At 32.4% G+C, this 24,469-nt stretch overlaps 1 protein-coding gene across 1 annotated transcript; it reads right to left on the minus strand.

Moving 5' to 3' along the window:
- Positions 1-23,829, minus strand: LOC137921452 (zwei Ig domain protein zig-8-like). The gene is made up of 7 exons (XM_068764217.1): positions 23,728-23,829; positions 17,843-18,024; positions 10,562-10,678; positions 7,526-7,619; positions 6,683-6,810; positions 1,473-1,641; positions 1-319 (listed from the first exon to the last, which is right to left on the minus strand). Exons 1-7 carry the CDS (start codon positions 23,777-23,779, stop codon positions 219-221), a joined length of 843 nt encoding a protein of 280 aa, XP_068620318.1. The 5' UTR covers positions 23,780-23,829; the 3' UTR covers positions 1-218.
- Between the last annotated feature and the right edge of the window lie 640 nt (positions 23,830-24,469).

Raw genomic sequence — 24,469 nt, forward strand, 5'->3', positions numbered from 1 at the left:
GAACACAATGATACAAAAACTAGAATCTAAATAATCTAGACTAATAGAAATTTATAGCCATAGCGTGTGGCTTGGACCAAAACGTATTGTTTCATATTGAAAATCGAACCAAGGGTATATGATTATCTATATTTTTTTAACTATAGATGCACCTAAACGATTTTAATAATTAAATATTTCACTTTGTGCTAATTACAATGATTACAATGACATATATACTAGCAACCCATAAGAGCAACAATTACGCTAAGAAGTGCAGCGGATAGTGGATACTGAAGCCGGAGCTGTCCGCCATGTTGCATTGCCGCTGGATGTTCTCCTATGAAACCAAAACGTATTACATATTAAACTATTTTATGTATCTATTTATTTATAATTTACTTACGTTATCTACAGACATAATGGTTCATCGATGTGACGAATTCAAATTGAACCATCGCCTTATATAGCGACATAAAAAATACTTATGTGAAATAAATTAATCTAATATAAACAATACAGAATTTTGAGTGTACAAAAATTGTTAAAAATTACATACTAAATTATATTAAATACTATATATTATTAAATACTAAAAGGAAGAGCGAGAGGACGATAATAGCGGGGGCTATTAAAAAAAAATAGCTACATATGAAAACGCTCCGCTTATGCCGTTTGTACCATACGCAAAAATAGCGTGGTAGGCAAATGCAAAGGACTCCCGACTTGACGCGCTTTTTTATGCTTGCTTGTTTATAATATCCAGTTTTTTGATTAAGTTGCTTTCCTTATTAATAATATTAATTCGCTTTAGATTCTCATAATTATCTAAATTAAATTCTATCACTTCTATTAAAGTTGCAACAGTTTAATTTGGTGGAGATACACTAATCTTATTCTATAAAGGAATTTCCTACTAATCAACCTAGGATTGAGAAAAGATAATCAGGTATAGAAAGAAAAATAAACTCATAATGCCTATATTTAGTTTCTGTAAATTTAAAATACATTCAGTTTCTGAGTGTAAACATAAATAATACATCTGTAAAACATATCTCAGACCACATTTTTTTTTAATTTAAAATCTAAAATTAAAAGTATATTACTAAATAAATCTAGTTATAGCATAAACATTTTAATAGAAATGCGTGGAACTTTGTTGACACATTTACATGGTTTATATTATTATTATGATTAAAATTACATAAACATATATATATATATATATATATATATATATATATATATATATATATTATACGTGTACGTATGTTTTAAATTGCTCATGCATATACTATATAATACTCTTAGTAGCTCTTCTGTAAATACGTTTTGAACTTTTACATGTATAAAATGGTTTGCGGTCTTTTAAATTCTTTTAAATTTTGGTTACGTAAACCTTTTCGTTGTTGTAAACCGCCTTATGAGTTTTCACTATAAGTCATTAAGTTTGAAAACTAAACATTGACAACTTAAGTTAGAATATAACTTACCGCTTAGCACATGAACGAGCACGGATCTCGGGTTTGCGTTCGCCGGTGCGCATGTGTACCTTCCGGAATCCGGAACCTTCGCCTTCTGAATGAGAAGGTGGGAGATGGTCGTCTCACCCTTCTCGGTGATGACCGACACCCCACCACGCGGGGAATCATAATTTATTTCCTGTTAAATACGATATATAAAAATAAATAAAATTAAGAAAAGGACCAATATTTAGCCACTTCCGCACATGCAGTGGTAGTCGTGCAATGAAATGCACCGCCCGCCAGCCCGCTGATAAATGCACATGCGGCAAACAATGCAACTCACACAACCGCCACCACCAAATCACTCAACACGTGTTTCACCCCTCCACGGGGTATCTTCAGGAACTATGTTACACCGATCAGTGCCAAACACAGAGTCAACTTTTTTCAAAACAAAAAATTTCAGAAAAAATCTTACAATGGTAATTTTTTATAATACATCTATAGTTTAACTGTGATGAAAAAGAGTATTTTATACATAAATCTTTTACTAAATCTTCGCTATGCTAATGCGCAGTGACATATATTATCTGTCGAGCTTTATAAACAATAAAAAACTAAATATGTTTTGGGATTCTTCCTAGTGCTAGTAGCTCTTGAAATTGTAACAACAAGGTGTCCAAAGTAGAAGTGTGTATATACATCAAGCTTCGCACGTATTTATACCGACCTAAATGAAAAGATTTATTTCTGTGGAATTCCCCTTTTCGATGCGCAGCTGACGACGACGAAGTTTTCCCCCTAATATGTCATTGTACATAATAGTAGTATATTTTTGATATATATACATTCTTGCCGTTTATATATCAATCCAAAATATTATTTATTTAAATATGCTGTTACAAACACTTGAATTGTCAATCAACATAAAATGTCGGCGTTGTTGTTCCTACAGGAAGCTACCGCCGACTCGGAAGGCAGTTCAGCTAAAAGCCGGCGAGAAACTCAACAGTTTTTTTGCTCCTCGACAATAACTAGATGCCTATGTGTGCATCGAGAACTTATAAAACACTTTTTAAATACATCAATACTTCTCTTTGCGTCGTGGTAACGTTCCAAAAAAACACGACGCAAATTGAAACGCCGCATAGTGAAATAAGATTTTCTATAGCAAACCATGTAAAGATCGAAGATAGGTTCCAGGGTTACGAAAATACTAATTTTAAAAAAGAAAATTGAACAAAGTAAACATTTAAGAAACAAAAATAAAATAACTCTGCCAATAAATAAATTGGAATAATATTTACCTTTTTTTACCAGAAACAACACGTAAAAATTTATATATTATAAATTTATTGCTCTTTTTTAAAAAAGCACAACACGCTACGTAATTGAAACTGACCTCTAAAATTAGCAAAACAAAGTGAAAATAAAACTGTATTCATATTGCGTTGATTTTTAGTTAGAAAGGGAATCTTATCGTTAGGAAGGGAAGGGGTTTAGATGGCATGGCGCAATTAGAAACAAAAGTGTTGCAATTTTTCAGAAAAAAAAAAGAAAATTAAAAAAAAAATTAAAGACTCGAACCTAAAACAACGCAACCTCGAAAATCTAACGACGCACAGTAAAAATTAGTACTAATTAAGCAGCGACGCAACTTTGAAAAAAACGCAAAACGAAACGAGGCAAAGCGAGGTATTGGTGTATATATTTTGCTGTAAATCACGAAAATATATATACTTAACTAATAATAAGTCTACATGATATTCTTTTTTTATTTTTTTACAAACTGTTATTCACTTTAAGTCGTGGTCTGTGGATCTCATTGCTGAATCGTTCTCACAGCGAAACTAGCATAGCCCTCTCTATTTCTCTCTGGGTCACCTTGAGCCTTTTTATGGGGCCCAACATAAGATTGACAATGTATAGAATCCTATTAAATCTACATAGGGTTCCAAACGCATCCTGAATTGCGAAGAATCAACAGCTGTATTATAACATATTTTTCCAAGTTTTGTTTAGACATTTTTTTTTTTAATTTACTATTATTGTACATAATTCAAAGATACAACACTAGAGTTTACTAAGTAAGGAGCCCTTTACAAACATACGGCACCTCTTCCTTTCTTACAGTATTAAACGAAATTCCTTCATATGTATAGTCAACTTTATAAAATAAGGGTGTGTATCAAATTATGACGAATTTTTTTCACTTTCACGTTCATTTACGTAACTTTATTAAAACAAAACGAATGTCATACAGCCTTTTCAATTTGTGAGCATTAAAAAAATTCTTTATTGTTAATAGCGTAAATGGTAAATGTGAAATATTAATATAATATTACTAGCCGATCCCGCAAACGTTGTTTTGCAAAAAAAAATTAAAGTTTTTAATTAACAAATGTAAGATAAGGGTTGATCGTAGAGGGGTGAAAATTTAGGTTTCTATGTATTTTTGTGTTGTATCATAATAAAATAAAAAACAAAAAAATTGTCTAAAAAATTAAAAATCAAATTTAGGGGTTGACCACCCTTATCACTTAGGGATATGGAAAATAGATAGTAGCCGATTCTCAGACATATGAATACGCATGTAAAATTTGGTAAAAATCGGTCAAGCCGATTCGGAGGAGTTCAAGTTCGAACACCGTGACAAGAGAATTTTATATATTAGATTTAATACAAGGACAGTGCGCGGAGAAAATGGCCGCCGGTGCCTTAAGATACGAAAGTGATACAGGCCGCTTCCAACTAGTGTGATGTCTATGCTCAGCTGTGGATTTTCTACTGCAGAAATTATATTTTTTTTAATTCAAAATTTTTTTAAGGCTTACTAAAAACTTTCATTTAGAAGAGCTACACTGGTAGAAATCAAACCTCCATTAAGTTACCTTTTATGGATCATATATATGTCCTACATTTGCTTATTATTTGATGAAAGTATTACATAAAGCGCTTCTCTCAAATATTTTTCCCTAGACGCCATAAAATTGGAGACAGTCGTTTCAGACGAAGCGACACAAACTGTATAAAATACACGGTGATTACGATGGTTGTTAGCAAAAAGATTTCAAGCTTTTGCACCAATTTATAATCATCCTGTATTTATTATTATATCTCCACCTGAACTTCTACTGCTTAATGACAGCCTTTTTATCTGAGATACAATTTTTCAAATTTATTTACTTATTATTTCATTTATTTTACATTTTAATCAATTCTCTTATTATTACCATTTTCCCTTTCATTATACTATTTTCCTTATTTGTTTATTTCAAAATTACATAACCGACAAGTGGGCGGTATTTATTAGTATTTTTTTCTTTCTTTACTTAGTGATAACATTAAATCATTTTACAATGACTTATATTTTCTATTGGAATGCAACAAGCTAATAACTTTAAAGAATACGATGTCTGCAGAGACATATAGTAAACAATAATTAAATTTTATGAAGTAGTAATTTTTCTATGTTATTTATGTGTTGTTTATTATTTCTGAAAACATTAATGTTTGCATATATGAGTTATATATTCTTGTTTGTGTGCAGTGGCAATCCTATATAATTAATGCACAAAGTGTGAATTACATAAGACCTGGGAATCAAACCCGAGCATACTATACTCTGTGTTTGGCACTAATCGATGTAACAACTCCTGAAGATGCCCCGAGGAGGGGTGAAACACGTGTTGAGTGATTTAACGGTGGTAGTTGTGTTTCGCATTGTTTACCGCATGCGCATTTATCAGCGGTCCGGCGATGCACTTTGTTGCACGACTACCACTGCATGTGCGGAAGTGGCTAAATATTGGTCCTTTTCTTACCGCGCATACTATACCAAAGTCCGGCTTAGCTAAGCTACCACTGCTCTTCAATTATAATTATGATGATTTAATTCACATTTAATATATCAAAGTGAATTTAATAATACCTTAAAATTATGAGCAAATGTTTCATTAAAATAAATAATCGTGATATTACAAAAGGTAAAGTTTTTCAAATTTCAAGTGAAATGAGCACTTGTGTATGCAGCTTACTTTGGCAACGATTCAAATCTATGCGACACGGTCGAGAATAAGGTTAGTTTTTGCTTTTCGTAGTTCCAATAATAAATTTTCGAATTTAGATTGGTTTTACCATAAGAAGGCATACATATAGCCAAGAAAGATGGCGGTAACTTAAATATTATTATTATTATTATTTAACAGTTTATGGTACACAATAAAAACACTAAAGTAACAATACAAATATAACTGACACAACAGGCACTACTTATTTCTAACCAGAAATTTCTTCCAGTAAGCCTACGGAAGGAGATTCATAAAAAGTAAGGCAGACACAACGTGCACAATAATTAAATTGAAATATTTACAATAGATACGACTTTTGACCATAATTACATACTTAACATGAACATAAATGTATACTTACATATTATATACTTACATAAATAAGCATAATAAATAATATATATACATAATATAAGCATAAATACATATATAACATATATAACTAAAAATATTATATATACGAGACAACTAGCGATAAATAGTGCAATATAATTTAATAGAACGAAAATTTCATAGCGACCACGAGGTCATAATCCTATGCGCAGTTTGCAAGAGGCGCTCAGCCAAATGTTTGATTGTTCGAAGACATGTAATACGACGACAAAAATACACCCTGCTTTAAAACAGCAGACTGAATTTTTTTTTCAAGTAATCAGCAATAATAATTCCACGTATTTATGTGTATATCGATATATCACTAATTGAAAACTAATTTTCTATATATCTACATTATATATGTTGAAGCACAATGACATTTGATGTCATTTGTGAAAATAAAGTGACGTTTACTTTATGACATTACTTTTGCGCCACCTAATAGAAGTATGTAATGAATAAGATCTTTAAACGTGACTATAAATTAATATATTTATCTGCACTTAACTTGTAAAGTTCAGTCATAGGTTCCAAATTTAAATTTGAAGACGCAAAAGAAAAAAAAATCAGTAATTGTTAAGTGGTAATAATTGTTATTTCGAAGACCAGTGGGTAGACCCAGGTATCGCTGGATCGATCGCGTCGTCAACCAATGGCAGACGATGGCGCAAGATAGAGGAAAGTGGAAGTTTCTCGTCTTCGGAGGAAGTCTTCGGAGGCCAAGACCCACTTTGGGTCACTGAGCCAGCGGAGTAATAGTAGTAGTAATTGTTAAGTGAATTATTTTTTTACCTGATCATTGTGAGTCCACCTGATTGCAGGAGGCGGTTCCGGTGAATGCTGAACGACGCAGGTCAGGTTGATGGTGCTACCCATGTTGATGAACAGTTCTGGTCCTCCGAGTATTGTAGTCAACGGTTCTAAATGACATTTCATATATTTATATTTTAACTAATAACAATTAATGTATATGGGCAGACATACTTTCTAATATCTTATGACGAATTTCAATCGCTTTTTTTGAAAATCAGGTAGTAATACAGTTTAAAGGTTACAACCTGAGAATGGCAATATAGAGTATGGATGAAGTAGAGGTCGCACGAAGTGTAATCTTAAAAACTAGACATTGTTAGAGCGTCGTTAAAATAGACTTAATAAAGGTGAGCATAAAAATTTCGGAAAAATTTAACGTAAATATGTATAAAAAAAAACAAAGAAAATGGCACTAATTTCTGTGAAATAAAAGCCCTAATAATAAAAAAAACAACTCACAAACAATTTTGAATATGTACATATATATATGTATATACATATATATATGTGTATATATATATATGTGTGAAGAAAAAATTAATAAATTAGTTGCAACGATAAGAGGCGTACTACTTCGTGTAGCATTTGAAATATAACAAATTATATATATATAAATATATATATATATATATATATATATATATATATATATATATATATATATATATATATATATATATATATATATATATACATATATACATATATATTTAAATTTAACTAAACCTTTTGATTTTTCATCTATTTATTTGCCAAAAACCTTTCTCGACTAGATATAGTAAAAGGAAATGTGTTTAAATATAGTATAAGTAGTATATTTACCTACGACTGAGAGGTACATGCGGTGGCCGATGGGGGGGGTCGTCCCCACTTGGCACTCGTAGACACCCGAGTCGCGGCGCTGTGGGAACCTTATCTGGACAGTAAACATTTTGCGTTCGTTAATAGTCTGTGGCCTATTTAGAAATCGTTCAGGTGCCAAACGTTGAAATCGAAAATTTATCGAACGATTTAGTTCAATTGGCACTACCACTCGTAAACTTTATAACGACTTCGAAATACTCATCACGAATTTTTATTTAAATTTCGAAATAGTTTTATATGAATTTAAAAAATATATATTATATTTTTATTTGTGTTATATATAAACATTTGTTTAAAATCTACACATATTTAAACTTCACAGATAATAAATATTTGCGGTATATTTATTTTTATTCTGTGATTAGATAGCAGAATATTTTGAGTTGATTAAAAGTTTATCGCTTTTAAAACAACATACGTTTTGTTTTATTAAATCAAAGATAATATTATGTGTGCACTTAATAAAAATAAATTCGAGATAAATCGGGTGGTAAGGGTATTAGGGATGTCGTCAAGTTCATTTTTCGTTTCAGCATAGATATTTTATGTTATTTTATGTTATGTTTCTATATTAAAATATCTATGGGAGATAATATATATAGATAGATAATAGATATAATATATGGGACATAATCGCCACGCTTGGCAGGCGGGTTGGCGATCACAGTGTGGTATACGCATACATATATATATATATATATATATATATATATATATATATATATATGACCCAGGAATCGAACCCGCGACATACGATCGCAAGTTACAATCCTTACTGCTTGGCTACTATCGCTTAAGTTCAATTCAAGTTCATTGTTTAAGTTAAACCTAACGGTGATAAGAATAAGGAAGAGAACCTGACAGATATGTATTATAAGTATATTTTCTATATACATATGTATGTATGTGTGTATATATGTATGTTTTGTACGCGCTAACTAACCGTTATTTATGCATCTACTGTTTTCATACTATGACGGCATGGAAGAAATTGCCTTGTGTCATGGCCCCAGCTCCCCTTCCCCGCTGTTGGAGGCTTTTTGTACCCCTAACTTATTTATGGGTTAGGGTCTTGCGCTATTCTTCCATGCATCTTAAGATCTTTCATTCTTTTCTTGCATTCTACATATCATCTATTCATTGCATTTTCCCTTTTTTCCGATGCCTTACATCCATCACCTCGTTTTACCTCGTGTGATAAGATCTTCTATTGTGTTCTATATTTTCATTTTATCTTTATATATCTAAAATAATTTAGTATAAGTGTTTAGTACAAGTTTAAAAACGAAAATATAATTAGTTTAGAAACCTAAATACGAGTACTTTCAATATAGGTATAAAAGTTGATGAAACAACATTAAAATATCTAAAAACTCCGTATAAGTATCACAATTATGATTTTACCTAGATATAAAAAGTAAAATTAACTTTAAATAACTTAATATCGTTCATGTATAAAATTTTATTTTATATTAACTTATCATTAACTTAGTTTTTAGTTTATCTAACATAACCCGCATAACAGAGGCTTTCTATCTTAGTTATAACATACGAAAGGTTTCTGTGAAACTTTAAAAGTTCATGTACAGAAATCTAATATTCTTAAACGAAACATTATCCTATCCAATATCGATTTTGGTAAAGACATTCTCCTGTGTGACCTAGTTGAAAACACATAGGCCTTCGTCGAAGATATATATGTAGATATATACCATAATAGCCACACTTCACAGGTGAGCTAGCTATCCTGCTGTATTTATAAACAAGTACTGTATTTATAAACAAACTTTTTGTTCGTTTGTCAATCTGTTTACATGTATTGTTAGTAAGTAATATTTCATTTAAATCTTCTAGTTGTGTTTTTAATAGAGAAATAAATTAATGTATAGAAGTAATATCTTTAAATAGATGTATTTGCAGCTCATTTGTTAAATAAAACGTAGATGGTACGCCTATTTACAATCACATGTATAAAGTGATCACTGTTAAATATATTACATATAGATTTATAATTTAATTTCAATAAATCATGCTAATTACTCTGGCAGTACATCGTCTGCTCTTAGGGTGGTGAGTGATACTGTTAATAGAAACAAAACAGTATAGATAAGTAGGTACCAAATAAACTGCACATAAAATAACTAGTCAATTAATAATAGGAAAAATAGAATAAGAAGAGTGTAGTAATGTGTTAAGAAAGCACAACCCAAAGAAAACTGTGATAAAAAAATAGTCAATAATAAAATAAAGAATAAAAAAAATATACCTAGCCACCTAAGAGTAATAAGATGATGAAAGGAAGGCGATGAAAGCAAGAAGGAATGAAAGAACAAAATGAATGATATTGTGATGGAAATAAGGTAAGAATTAAAGAAATTAAGAAGAATGACAGTAAGTGAAGAATAAAGATGAAAGATCAGAAAAACTTATTTGTAAACAAAGACCCTGATCCCAACTAATTAGGGGTACGAGAGGCCTCCAATAGCGGGGGTCATAAAAAAAAGTACAGCGCCTGCAGCGATAAAAATAATATATTTTTTTAACATATTTATTTCTTTATTATCATTCGATTACTTATTATTTCTAAAACTGTTGATTTTCGTATACAGCTTGTCCTATATTTATGTAAGAAAGTAACGTATATATTCACCCATTTAAAGCTGTCAGACCTATAATCAATCATCCTGTAGATAACCGATTAGTGCAATCTTATATGACCTAGTTATGTCTGCATGTATATGTGTTAATATATTTACAATATTATTTACATTTGTATATCTGTACAGTTAATGTGATTGTGTAAATGTAAACATATCTGAAACAAAACATTTGCAACGTCTTTTTTAAAGGAAAAGAGCGGAAATGTCTTGCTTGTGTATCTTACAAAAGCGTTTCTTTGCGAAAAGAGTTGAAAAGGTGCTCCATTTAGAGAAACTTTCTATGTCGCAACGTTGGGTATGTAATCAAAGAATTGCGAGGGATATATAAAATTACCTTCAGTATCCAGTCTTCTGTGTGAGGGTTGTGGACACTGATAAACCTTTGGTCTGAAGTATAAGTCATTCTTCCAGACGTAAGCAAATGAATATCTCGATGCCGGATCCATGACACCTGTAGAAATATAAAAATATATTTTTAACAGATCCTTCAATAAATATTTAATATTAAAAATATTGACAAACACACAAAAAATATAAAAAATAAAACATACTAGAAACGCCAAAATTTCAAGTTAAGAAATCCTTAGTAAGAAAAGGACCAATATTTAGCCACTTCCGCACATGCAGTGGTAGTCGTGCAATAAAGTGCACCGCCCGCCAGCCCGCTGTTAAATGCGTATGCGGCAAACAATGCGAATCACACACCCACCACCGTTAAATCACTCAACACGTGTTACACCCCTCCACGGGGCATCTTCAGGGGTAATGTTACACCGATTAGTGTTCACTCTGTGTTTGGCACTGATTCCATTAAATATTTAAAAAATCCTTCACGGGTCTAAGTGTATATACAGGGTGTTATATAGAAGTGTATAGATATCTTGCAGATGGATAGTTAGTTTATACAAATATTTTTTAAATATGGACACCATTGGCATCATATATATTAGTTTTATAATTATAATGAATAAACTGTGTTCCTGAAAAATCCTTTTTTTATTTGTTAAATTAAAAAGCATAATAATATATCTGTTTTCACAATTCTTCATAATCAAATGAAAGAGAAAAATATAAAAATGTTTTCGAAATAATTTTGTAAGGACGCAATGAAATTTATTAAATTTAATAATACTTTTCAGTTTCTTTTGGTTAGAACACGATTGTTTTTGTTAATAGAAAAATTAAATCACTTTGTTTCTATTATGGGTTTAGTATTTTAAAAAGTAATATATTGCAATCTTATAATGTGTTTTTATTAAGTAATACAATAAACCGAATTTTTCAGTATAATTAATAAACTAAAATATATCACACCATGGTGCCCATGCTAAAAGTTTTGTGTAGACTATATCTAACTGCGTTATATTTACACTTGTGCGTAATGCTACATTTGTCACCTAAATTTATGAGTGAAATTACGCAATGATATAAAAACTTAAGTGCGACAACGACATAATAAGCATCGGTCGAATAAAATTCAGCACACTCTTCTAGATAACACCCTGTATAACAAAGTTCTATAAGATATATTAAACCTAATTTGTATTTATCTTATTTCTAAATTACAAATTATATTTTTAAATAAATCTTATAGATTTCAAGAGTTTTGATTCATTTTAATAGTTGATATAATAATTTTTACACTAACCATTGTTATATTTCATTTCTAAAGAGCAACTATCGTGTTTCTGGCCGGCACTTCTCAAAAATAGGTAATTTAAACCGTTTTCAACTTACTCTACCACATTATATATTGATATTTTTGTAGAACATTAAAAGATGTTTTGAATTTTTCTTAAAGGTACGTTCTGATTACTCTAGTAGGGGCGAATATTAAAACTAGGTAAGTCTAACTTTAACCCTTAATTAGGCGCATGGGGTCAGGGCCACTTGAAATTCAAAAAATATTGGCTTACAGTCTTCAGAGCATACTAACGCTCTTTCTAGCTTCCTCACTCCCCTCGGGGTACGCAAATTAGTCGCATCTAGAACATTAACTCTTGCACACACATCGCTGTCCTTTAGAGAGCTGACCCCATGCGCCCAGTTACGTTCCATTTTTTGGCGAAGGTAAGTTTTTACTTTTGTGATTTTTTTTGTGTTCATATTAGTATATTGTTTACTATTTATCTTTGTATGTGTGTATTTTGATACGGTATGATTTCTTTATGTATTTTCGAGTTTTTTTCTATGGTTTTTCTTTTTTTTGAATTGAAATGCCTAACGACAAACAAGTATTGCAATGGCTGGATGAAGTGCTTGATGAAGAGCAAGATATCGCTGGATCAGATTCGCAAGACGAAACTTTAAACGATGCTGTCATTGATAGTGCTCATAATTCAGAAAGCAAAATTGAGGAGTCTGAACATATCCAAGACATCCTTGTATCAACGGAAGATAATTATTTTTTATCTCGACATACTCAGAGAAATGGCCCGAAAGTGAAATGGTGTAAAGAACCACCATCGAACGCAGTAAGGACCCGAGCACAAAATATTATTTTACATTTACCTGGAGTATAAACATATCTAGCATCAACGCATTTGTCATACAAAAAGCGAATACTGGGAAGACTATGACATATACACGGATTTTCTTGAAGAAAATAGCTGCGGCACTTGTGGAAGACCACCAAAAACGTAGTATACAACTACGTGCTGTACCAGCGAAAACAAAAAAGCGACTCTGTGAAGTTTATAATGTGAACAAGGTGGTTTATCAATCGACAGCTAAGCGCGGGCGCTGTTCATCATGTCCTCGAAAGGACGACAAAAAAAGTGCCAACAAAATGTTTCAAGTGTCGTAAATTTATTTGTCAGCAACACTCAAGGATTTACTGCGTCGAATGCAGAACAGAAGATTCCGCTGATCAGGCTGAATAAACTTTATTTTTTAAGTTGATCTCGGCTATGCTAAAAAAATTAGTTTAAAGAGAGGTTTACTGTTTGTGTTTTTTTTGTAATATTTTTAATGTCATAGTAAGTATTTGTTTCTTAAAGTTAAGTATATTAAGAACTTTATTAATTACTATAGAAATCCATTAAGTTTTATTCCTTTTTGATACCCTTTTCCCATTGTTTTTTTGGGGTCATTTAAGACCCCATGCGCCTAATTGTGTGATTTTCTTAATGCGCCTAATTAAGGGTTAAGAAAGATTGCAACTCAATTGATCAATGTTCAGGAAGCTATTCATCTTCTTGTCCAATATCTCTCAGTGTCTAAATACATCGGTCTCAACAATCTATGTTAGATGTTACGGACTGCTAGCGTTGCGCTGAGCGTACGGGGAATCCCATCTCGCGTTTCGAGAGATACGTTGAAATAGCGATCTCTCCCACCAGCGCGCAGACCCCGTATCTCGTAACATAGTTCTTCTTTTTTCAGCCGATGGATGCCCAGTGGAAGGTATAGACCTCCCCGGTACTAATGGTCGTCACTTACGAACCTTTATACCCCAAAGTCCGTCAGTTGCACGAGTGATTAGATTTATAATAATAATAATAAAGCCCTTTATTCCGAAATTAGTATTTACAAAATAATCTATTGCTATACATTTTAAAACTAAATTTATTTTTAAAGTATGTCTCTAATTTCAGTGTGCCTGTTGGCATAGGCCTCCTCCAAAAACTTCCATTGACTTCTGTCGTTTGCAACCCAGATTAGATTTAGTAGATATTTTAGTGCCAGACGAGCAATTCTTTAGGCTACATCTGTGATCTTGGTTCTTCTGCGGATCATCAAACATGGCCCTTTTCATTGCTCTCTGGATCTTGAGTCTTTTTATGAGACTTGTCGTAAGGGACCACGGCTGAACCATATATCATCATCGGCAACACACATTAGTAAACGACCTTCGTCTTAAAATACTGCGGTATTTTGAACCAAAAAAATATATCCGAGCATAGGTAATTTCGATTAACTAGATTTAGTTTGTATGTAAACCATTTTTAATAGTTAGTTGTTGTATAAATTAGTGTCTCTCTGCAGTCCACTAAATGTTAAAGTGAAAGCGCCTCTGTGGAATACGGGTGGAGACGCAATATTACTACTAAGCCACTACCAGGTAAATTGCAAGATATTGTAAAGGATAAAAGGAAAGAATAAAAGAAATTGAGAAGATTGAAAGTGAGTGTAGAATAAAGATAAAACCCTGAATAAAAATTATTTGTAAATAAAGCCCCTGTCTCAAACAAAATAGGGGTACGAGAGGCTCCTAATAGCGGGGGCAAAAAAAAAGCCAATACCAGAACCAAAATCAGGGTTAAGATTTCTCTACGGGTTTAAATAAAGAATGAAGTGTTCCATAGATGAACGAAAGGAATAGCACTGCCAACTGTCAATTCAACGTGGTTTCCTCTACCACGGCTCTCTCTACAGGCTTAATATGACACAGAATAGATAGCCTTAAGTTGTAGTTGTAAAGATATGTAGTTGTAATGATGGTCTGACAAGTACAACGAAGGACATCCACCCGCAAAATGTAAATACAGTTTTTTTGTTAAGGCCATCTGTCGTTGGGTGGTCCTATCGGTACATAGAAGACATGTTTGCGAGGAATTTTTTCCAGAAACCGTCTCGTTCTATCTTCTTTGCTTCGTCAATTTAAACCAGACACCTTTCTAGCTTCCTGCCGTGATATGTTTGGACACAGTGCTGAGGAGCTACTGCAGGCTCCATAGAAGATTTAGGATCCTCCAATGGTAACGATGATCGAGGGTTTTATATGGCAGAGTATTCCTTGTCCATCTTGAAGATCCCTCCTCACTCCATAACAAAAACCAATACACTGATTTGAACCACACTTTCACGGGGCACGGGGGTTTCCCCAAGTACCTGCATAAGTTCAGATTCAGGAATTACTCTTGCATCTGTTTTCCGAGTGTGTACCAGACCAAAAAAAAAAGAACAAGAATAATGAAAATATATAAGTGTGATAAATTTGTGATAGTGAGAAAATATTATATATAATAATTAAGAATAAATAAATTGTTAAACAAATAATAAACGTAATGTGTATATAAATAAAAACAAAAAAATATTACGTAAATAAAGATCATGTTCACCCATGATATGGGTTGAACGAGAGATGCCAAAGACGTGACCAAAAAAAACGAATCTGGTCCAATTGTAAATAAATGGTGTATATAACTAAAATTATAATGATGATGCTATAACATTTATTTTAAATCAAATGAACAACATTAACTGGAAAATCTGTGTCATAAAACCAATATATGCAATGTTCATAAAGCATAAAAACTTATATAAACAAAATAAGTAAAACGTATATTAAAACGAACCAAATTTCCACGAATAATTCCTAGTGGAACATAGCAATATTTGCACATTGGAATATTGTTAATTTCGTCATATTTATGTGATGATTTTTTTATACTGGCCACTTGTGTTTGACTACCAAGTCGCCTGATGAAAAGCGACGATGTCGTCCAAGATGAAGCAAAATTAGTTGGTTTCTATTGACTCTGACTCTGAAAAAACCTGGGTTATAAATCTCTGGAAATAAGGTTGCTAATAGATCTTTTCATAGGCTGTACGGATCAGAAGCGTTGAATCTAAACGCGTGGTGGGTCGACTTATTACTCGTCTTATAGAAAAATGGAGATAGTGGGACAAGGTCGCAGCACATTTCTCAAAATGGGTCCTGTTAAAAAATATGTCGGTGCTCAAGGCTGAGAAGTTTCTTAGAAACTGACTCATTATCATTTATGTATATATATATATATATATATATATATATATATATATATATATACATACATATATATATTTATATTTACATATATAATTTGTAATACTTCAAATGCTACGCGAAGTAGTATGCCTCTTATCATTGCAACTAAATTATTAATTATTTCTTCATGTATATATATATATTTATTTTCACAATTGTTTGTTGAGTTGTTCTCTTTTTTATTATTAGAGAGTTTTTTCACAGAAATTAGCGCCATTTTCTTTGTTTTTTTTTTTTTTAAATATATATTTTTGTTTTTTAATAAATATATATATAAATTTGGTAAAATTTTAATATCCAGCTATTTTTAATTTTGGCAATAGTGTGAAACTAATGAAGATTTTTTTAATTAAAAAAATACAACATAAAGAATTCAACTCAACTTTGTAAACGAAAATTTTACATACAAAAGCAAATACTTATAAATGTAAAACTGTGTACAGTTATATATCGACATTTCAACCTTAGGAGCCAACTGCAAGGCCATTAAAGATATCTTTAGGGGACATATAATGACCACGCTTGGTAGGCGTGTTGGCGATTGCAGTGTTATATACAGAACACGCTGCCGCCTATCCTATAGAAACTTGTTCATGAAACAATCCTATATAACTAAAGCACAAAGTGTTCATTAGACATAAGACCCCTCTGAGAATCGAATCGGCGACCAGCTATCGCAAGCAGCTATATAAGAATGATAAATTTTATTTAGCTCAGAGAAAGATAAAACAAACTTATCTATATTTCTTGTAAATACAAAAGTCAAAAGTACAAATCTTCGATAGTACGTGTTTGAGATATCCAACCAAACGATAAAATACAACATTATCCCTCACATAATAAATATGATTTTGTCTTATGAATTATTAATACCATTCCAGACACCTACGATGGGTTCTCACGTTTTCATATTCAAATCGTGTTTACCTTGAACTTGTGTATAATCGTCTAAGTTTGATTTGTTTCGTATAAAGGTGAAGGTTCTATAGCTTTGGATCAATCCAACGATTCGTCTTGTATATACAAGAAACTTGGACTTAGATTATATATTGTTTTTGGGCAGCACATAACCAGTCATCATTACATGATGGGAGATATATCTTCTTTCTTCTTTCAGCCGATGGACGACCACTATAGAGCATAGGCCTCCACCAAAGACCGCCACTACGACCGGCCCAGCGATGCTTGTATCTATGTTGATCCCGCGACCAAGACTATGTCTCTGGTCTACCTATTGAGAGACCTGTATACCCACGCTGCATCTACCAGCTGGTGGCCGCCACTCGAGAACCTTTCGGCCCCAACTGCCACCGGTGGCACGAGCGATATGCCCGAGTTACTGCTACTTCAGATGAGCAATTCCTAGACCTAAGTCATATAGACGAATGAAAATAATCGACATAGTAAATTAGAATGTTGAAATGCCTACTGCAGGCCATATAGCGCACAATATGGCCGGAGTGGCAGCCACGACTTGACAAGCGCAGCGGAGAAAGTCCACCTACAAGATGGACAGATAAAGTTTTCGGAAAACGCTGGATAAAGACCACTTCAACCCCGGTTTTATTAAAAATCTATTGCAGAGGACTATATCATGCACATGGAGTTATATATTTTAATTTAATCAAAAACTATCATAATGGAGGCATAAATATAGCTTAAAAATTTCAAGAAAAGAGTGGATAGGTTTCTTCTGGGCAAGCATGTACCATTGACGATCTCGTCATCATTCAAGATTAGACGAGACAGAGGTCAAATGTTTCTTCTGATGTGCTACAATTACATCTATAAAATATCCTCACCATCAATAGCTATATTCTAAGTTAAACAGAATAATACCATTTATATATTAAAAAAGCTTACCGTCCTGTTCCCAAGGTCATGGACTCTGCAATTCAACTGCGCAGTCTTCCCCACGAGAGCGGTGACATTTCTCGAATAAGCCACATCGAAATGAGGACCTCTTTGCGCCAGACCCAACTCCAGGTCAGGGTACTCTGCTTCAGCGAGGTTTGCAACTAATCCATTTGCATTATCAGTACAGCCTGTAACAAATAAGGTTTAATTTTATTAACATTTGTCTTGCCTACTATAGTAGTGGCAGGTGCTACGCTCGAAGTTGTGGACAAATATATGTAACTGGGACCAACCGTTTCTATTCGTAACCCAAACTTCGAAAAAAAGACCATGGGTGCTTTCCGAAACAATGCTTCTCAGGGAAGAATAAATATGTATTAAATGGAATCAGGCGTTACATCGCGGAAGTCCATCCTAAGTAAGAAAAGGACCAATATTTAGCCACTTCCGCACATGCAGTGGTAGTCGTGCAATGAAATGCAACGCCCGCCAGCCCGCTGATAAATGCGCATGCGGCAAACAATGCGAATCACACAACCGCCACCACCAAATCACTCAACACGTGTTTCACCCCTCCACGGGGCATCTTCAGGAGCTATGTTACACCGATTAGTGACTCTGTGTTTGGCACTAATCACTCATAATATCAAGTCGATATCTATTACTAACAATGTAATTTGTTTTTTAATAAATAATTTAGATAATTTATATATTGTTAAAGAAATAATATATTTTTCAAGTATAATTTATACGCAAACTATACACGAACGCTTTTAAATCAAATCGAAAATTCAAATTATATAGTCTATTATCAAGATCATCAAAAATATTTCTGCTCAGATTTTCCTTTCATAATAATGTTTTAAAAATTCTATAGCCTTCGCTTAGATCTCGCGTGCCTTGTGTACCATCCAACTAAGTAGTTACGATATAAAATTTAACGATATTTTCAGGACCCCTTTTGCATTCACTGTTCTTTTTTAAAAGGCACTTAGACCATTTGAACAATAATTTAATTTTGTACTATTATACAGAATGAATGGCAATAGATGTAAACATATTAAATATAAGATGACCACATGGTAAAAACTGGCTTACGCCTACCAGAATTCCCAAAAGGGAGAGGGCGTCCAAAAGCTACGTGGTGGTCTAATATCAGAAAGGAACTGGAAACCCTTCAACTTGATGCAGAGACAACCCAGGATAGAGTGGCCTGGCGCAAATTGATAAGGAGACCCGACCCCAAATAAAGGGAAATAGGAAGGAAAAAGAAGAAGAAGAAGAAGATGTAAATATATTAAAGGGGTAAATACATATGTAAAGAGTTTATTCACCGTCAATAAACATATAGTACAGCCTATCAAAAAACATTTACATAGAAAAATAGATATTTTTCATTTGATTTACTATATATTTATTTAAATATTGTTTACAATTTGTCCCTATACACTTTATATTGCCAGAATTTAATGGCTTGTCGCATTCCAAAAGATACAAGAAATAAACGTAACATATATTAGAGCGATCACTTTATACGGGATGATTAGAAATAGATCTAAAAGCTTAATTGTTTACTTACAAATGAACTATTATATATTTAAAGTTTTTACATGTATAACCAATCAAACTTTATAGAGTAGTGCTTCCCAACGTGGGACCCTGGCTCAACAGAGGGAATTTGATTGTTAAGGGGTGATCCAAAAGTGGAATTAACACGTGTTTAATTCTATCGCTTTAATATAAAACAATATATTATGCAAGAGAGGAGTAAATGTTTTAAAAAGGCTAAGTTGCAATGCACATACAAGGTTGAAAAATACTGGTATTAATTATTCTTGTAAAATAAATAAATCATATAATAGGCTATATTGCTCGATACATCTTTGTTAAAATTGAATACTTACAAATTATAAATATATATAACCTTCATTAAAATTAGATATAGTAAAGAATAGCAAGCGACACATAGTTGATTCAACTTGCCTTCTGAAAAATGCCTACTGTTTACAGTGTATTCAATTCGGTTCTAATAGGTGGTGCAAAAGTAATGTCATAATTTGAAATGACATCCATTTTGTAACAAATTAAAAAAAGCTTTGTTGTAGTAAAGAACTTATTTGAAACTATAAGATTGATATCAATTAGAAAAAAAATATATCGCTCAAGTGTCGATTTCTCAAGTTGACGCATAATTGCGCTGGTTTTACGGAATTTTGAATTTCTGCTCGAAAAACATTTGGCGCAAAATTAGAGATACCTTATTCAATGTTAGCTTTCATGGCTTTTAAGGTGTATAATTAGTTGTGGCAAACGCGAAGTTTTAAAAATCTATACGCTTAATTATTAGAACACATGAAACACCTGGTTCTAACACACAACAAACTCATAATTTGTAACAATAATTCTACGTTTTTGAGTTTTTAATCACTACATTACTTAATAAAAAAATAATTTTCTATATATATTCATGTTAAATTTCAAAGTATAGTAATATTTGGTGCTGTTTATGTAAATAAAGGAGAGATTAGACAATGACATTACTTTTGCGCCACCTATTAGATATATTGTCAATGTTTTTTACTAGTCTACTTTTGGAGCAACTTCGTATTTTTTGTTACAAAGTATCTTAATATTACGATATAGTACGACGTATGGCTTCATTCGCACAATATTTACCGAGACCTTTATAAAATAATTCGAGTCACGCATCCGAGATATAGCATTTTGCCCGGGTTATGTGAGACGCCATAAATAATTGTCACCCTACAAAATGGACCAAGTTTAATATTAAACATTGCGGCGTTCGCTAAGCGGCTACTTTTGTCTACTCGGAGTATTATGGAAGCTATTCAAGGCAAAGGCAGGCATTGTGAGCCGTCTGAGTTACGGGCTCAATATATCCGACTATTATACCATCCGACTCCATACTTTCGCTTTCTCCATTTGTACAAATGAATCTCCGCTAAGTGTGACAAAGTTCTACTACGTAATATCGGAACTTATTCTGTGGTCGTTCGATTTAAGGCCTTATGATTCTTGTTTATTCGTCAATATTTGACTCAAATAAAGACTAAATGTTGAATGAAACTTGCTGATATTTTTAAAAAAAATTATACATATAACACCTTATAAAAACACACGCCTACTAAAAAACATAAGCCAATTATATATATGGTGGATTATATACACAATGATTAAAAAATAGGGGACGTCCATAATATATTTACAAGGCACCATGAAAAAATGCCTGTAAAAATTTTCGACTGCAAAAAGTATGTATTTCAATTGTAATAAACGGAATAATTTTTTTTATTAAAATACACCAAAATATTATTGAAATGCAGGAAGGAAATTGACGGAAAAGATATATCATTCATTAAAGCGAATATTTAAAATGACAAGAATCTTTGGCAATGATATAGCTTGATTATTTTGGCATTTAGTCTATGTCTGATAAAGTTAAAAGATGTGTTTTTTTAGAATTTTTTCCTGCTTCACCTACACAACTATAACACCATGCGAAGCAGAGTAGAATAAAGAATATAATAGATTAAAAAAAAAATATTTGTTGCCAGTCAATAAAGGTTCTGTTAAAAGGTTCAATATTAAAAAAATGAACTTTATCTTTGTATCTTTTTTAATCGCCACGCTTGGCAAACTGGTTGGCTATCGGCGTGATACTATGGTATGCAGAGAACACTGCTACCCATCCTCTTGAAGCTTGTTCATAAACAATGGCAATCCTATATAATTAATGCACAAAGTGTGAATTTTATAAAAGTGTATATCGTGAATCGAAATCGCGCACTATTATAGCAAATCAGTACTCTGCCGATGGACATATATAGCATTTATTCATATATACTAATTATAAATAATTTTAAATACAAACATAAAATTAATTTGGCTTGGTTAGCACTTGAATGAGAGAATAAAGACATCGAGAAGGAACAAAATAATTAAATTTTGTTTTAATAGGAGCAATTGTTAATGTTTTTATCAAATCAGCGATTCGAGTCAGTGGTAGCTAACTATATATAATGTTAAAATAACAGACAATTCAAAAGTGCATTTTAAAAGACAAGACGAATTGAGTTTACTAAAAAGAACAAAATGAAAACATGATACAGACAGTAAATAAGTCTGTGATAAGCAAAGTTATGCAGGAGAGTCTGAAAGAAATGTAAAGAATGAAGAAAATAAAATAAAAATCAAAAATGTAAAATCATTTACCATTGATACAAAGTCTATCCCACATGAAGAATTGAACTAGAGATCCAAAAAACGTGAGACGTAAATGAAAAAAAAATATGAGAAGCCAAAGATACGCTCTACATTCAGGTTTAGGTAGAATATGTAACATGTATTCATTTATCCAACTTAATACTCTAGCTTTCTTCAGTTGCAGAAATAAAGCTCCACTGCAGTGAGATATAATTCTTCATTCGGTCGTTCTATTCGAAGCTCGAAATTATTGAGTACATACAATACAATTTAAACCATAATATAAATATATAAACCATAATCTTTGATCCCTGTTTAGTAATGTTTTTCATTAGTTTTTTCATTGTTTGACTATAAATCATTATATGTTCTCAGTGAGGTACTTATAAGGCAGCAATTGTAACTAATTTTATATTTCTAAGCTTCTAAGTTTGTACTTTCTTACTGCCTCTTGTTACTGTTTATCTCCAATAAAGTAAATAAGTAAGTCCCTTGTGAATGTCTTTTATATAAATAGATCTTTTACTTGACTTTCAATTGTTGCAAATTGTGGTTTTTATTACATACATTACAAACATACATTTACAAAACGAACGGTTTTTAACAGCTTGTATTTAATATCTTCCAAATGACATTGACAAGGTCGGGTACACCTTGTAGATAAAAACTCAATACAAATTCATCGCATTTACTAGAAATCATTAAAAATCGGATTTAAGCTCTACCACTATACTAACATTAAGTTAGAATAAAAAGTTATCTTAAGTTATCTTAAAGTTATATTAGTATTATATTAGGAGGACCTGAAATGACGTTTCTGTTGACATATTTCACAGAAAACCGATTGATTTTTACCACTCCGGAATTGATTTTGTATACTAGATGGCAAAAGGTTGTTTATAACATAGGTGAATATATTGTTGATTAAAAATAAAGACTTGTTAAAAATATAGTCGTGTGAATTTAACTTAAGAAATGACATTACTTTCCGGTCCCCCTAATATATAAAAATTAATGTAATTATTTTATTTCACAGATGATTTGTTCAGAATGCTATATTTATGTACTGACCTCGTGAAACAAAACATTTATTTTTCACTTACTACTTAAAACACAACACCTCTTTTTATTTATCTCGTGAAACACAACAAACCAAAATAAAAATGATAGCTTTATTTAAGTTACAGTTTAAATCGCAGCGGAACCTTTTTTTGTAGGAAAATCCTACGTGGGATATTTCTCCGCTGCGAGGACTGCTGAAAGACTCCTACTGTCTAAAATCCCGGTCAATTTCGACGCCTTTTAGTAAAACTACGGGAATGTCTTCGAATACTACCGTGTTTTTTCGGCCTTGTACCTCAACTCCATAGAAAAGAGCTGCAGTCTTACGTCTCCCTCTTAGTATTGTATTTTGACTGTTGGAATGGAAAGATTCTCGAGTGGGTACTACGATTAGGTAGACATGTTAGTTGGTAGACTCTCCATTAGGTAGACTGACTAAATGGTCAAGGTTGCAGGAAGTTTCTGGCAGTGGCTTTTACCTTCTAGTTACGTAACGATAGTGTTCTACCAGTGTTTTTTTATTTCATTTATTTCTAAAAATGTAATTTGAATTGTTAAGTAGTAAGTTATTTGAACTTATAATTATTAACACTTCATGAACTTGCCTGTGTTAGTCACTAGGGCGAGTACCCCAATCGCTCCGAACAAGAGGGACATGATCACGCTTGAGTCACGGGAGCGTTCATAACATCCCTTTACCGCGCCAATTCACCCTTTACCCCACCATCTGTAACAAAAATAAACTTTATTGGTACAGTATTAAAGGCTATTTTACAATAACCTAGTTTGACGAAGAGTACTTATTTTCTTTTTTATATGAACACGATGGATATAGAAACATATCTGTTATAATACAGGTTGTAAAATTTCACAAGCGTTAAGCCGAGTAAAGGCTGTATGAATTTGTGAGAAAAATTAACCTAACCTATCGTAAAATCTCTGTGTTTGGTACTAATCGGTGTAACATAACTCCTGAAGATGCCCCGTGGAGGGGTGAAACACGTGTTGAGTGATTTGGTGGTGGCAGTTGTGTGATTCGCATTGTTTGCCGCATACGCATTTATCAGCGGGCTGGCGGGCGGTGCATTTCATTGCACGACTACCACTGCATGTGCGGAAGTGGCTAAATATTGGTCCTTTTCTTACTTAAAATTTAATTTTCATTTATGAAGTGAGTTATAAAATTATATTTAATCGTTTCAGTCTATAAATGTCCGCTGCAAGGCATAATCGACCCCTAAAAACATAGAGACAGAGATACCATAATCGTCACGCTTGGAGAAGCAATATTGTATCATGTTACGCAGAGAGAGAGAGAATGCTATCAATATTTTAACTGTAAAAATC

The sequence above is a fragment of the Battus philenor genome, unplaced genomic scaffold (assembly GCF_028537555.1).
Source record: "Battus philenor isolate CCGP_79_NKW_IND1 unplaced genomic scaffold, ilBatPhil1.0.hap1 SCAF_19, whole genome shotgun sequence".
Lineage (NCBI taxonomy): Eukaryota > Metazoa > Arthropoda > Insecta > Lepidoptera > Papilionidae > Battus > Battus philenor.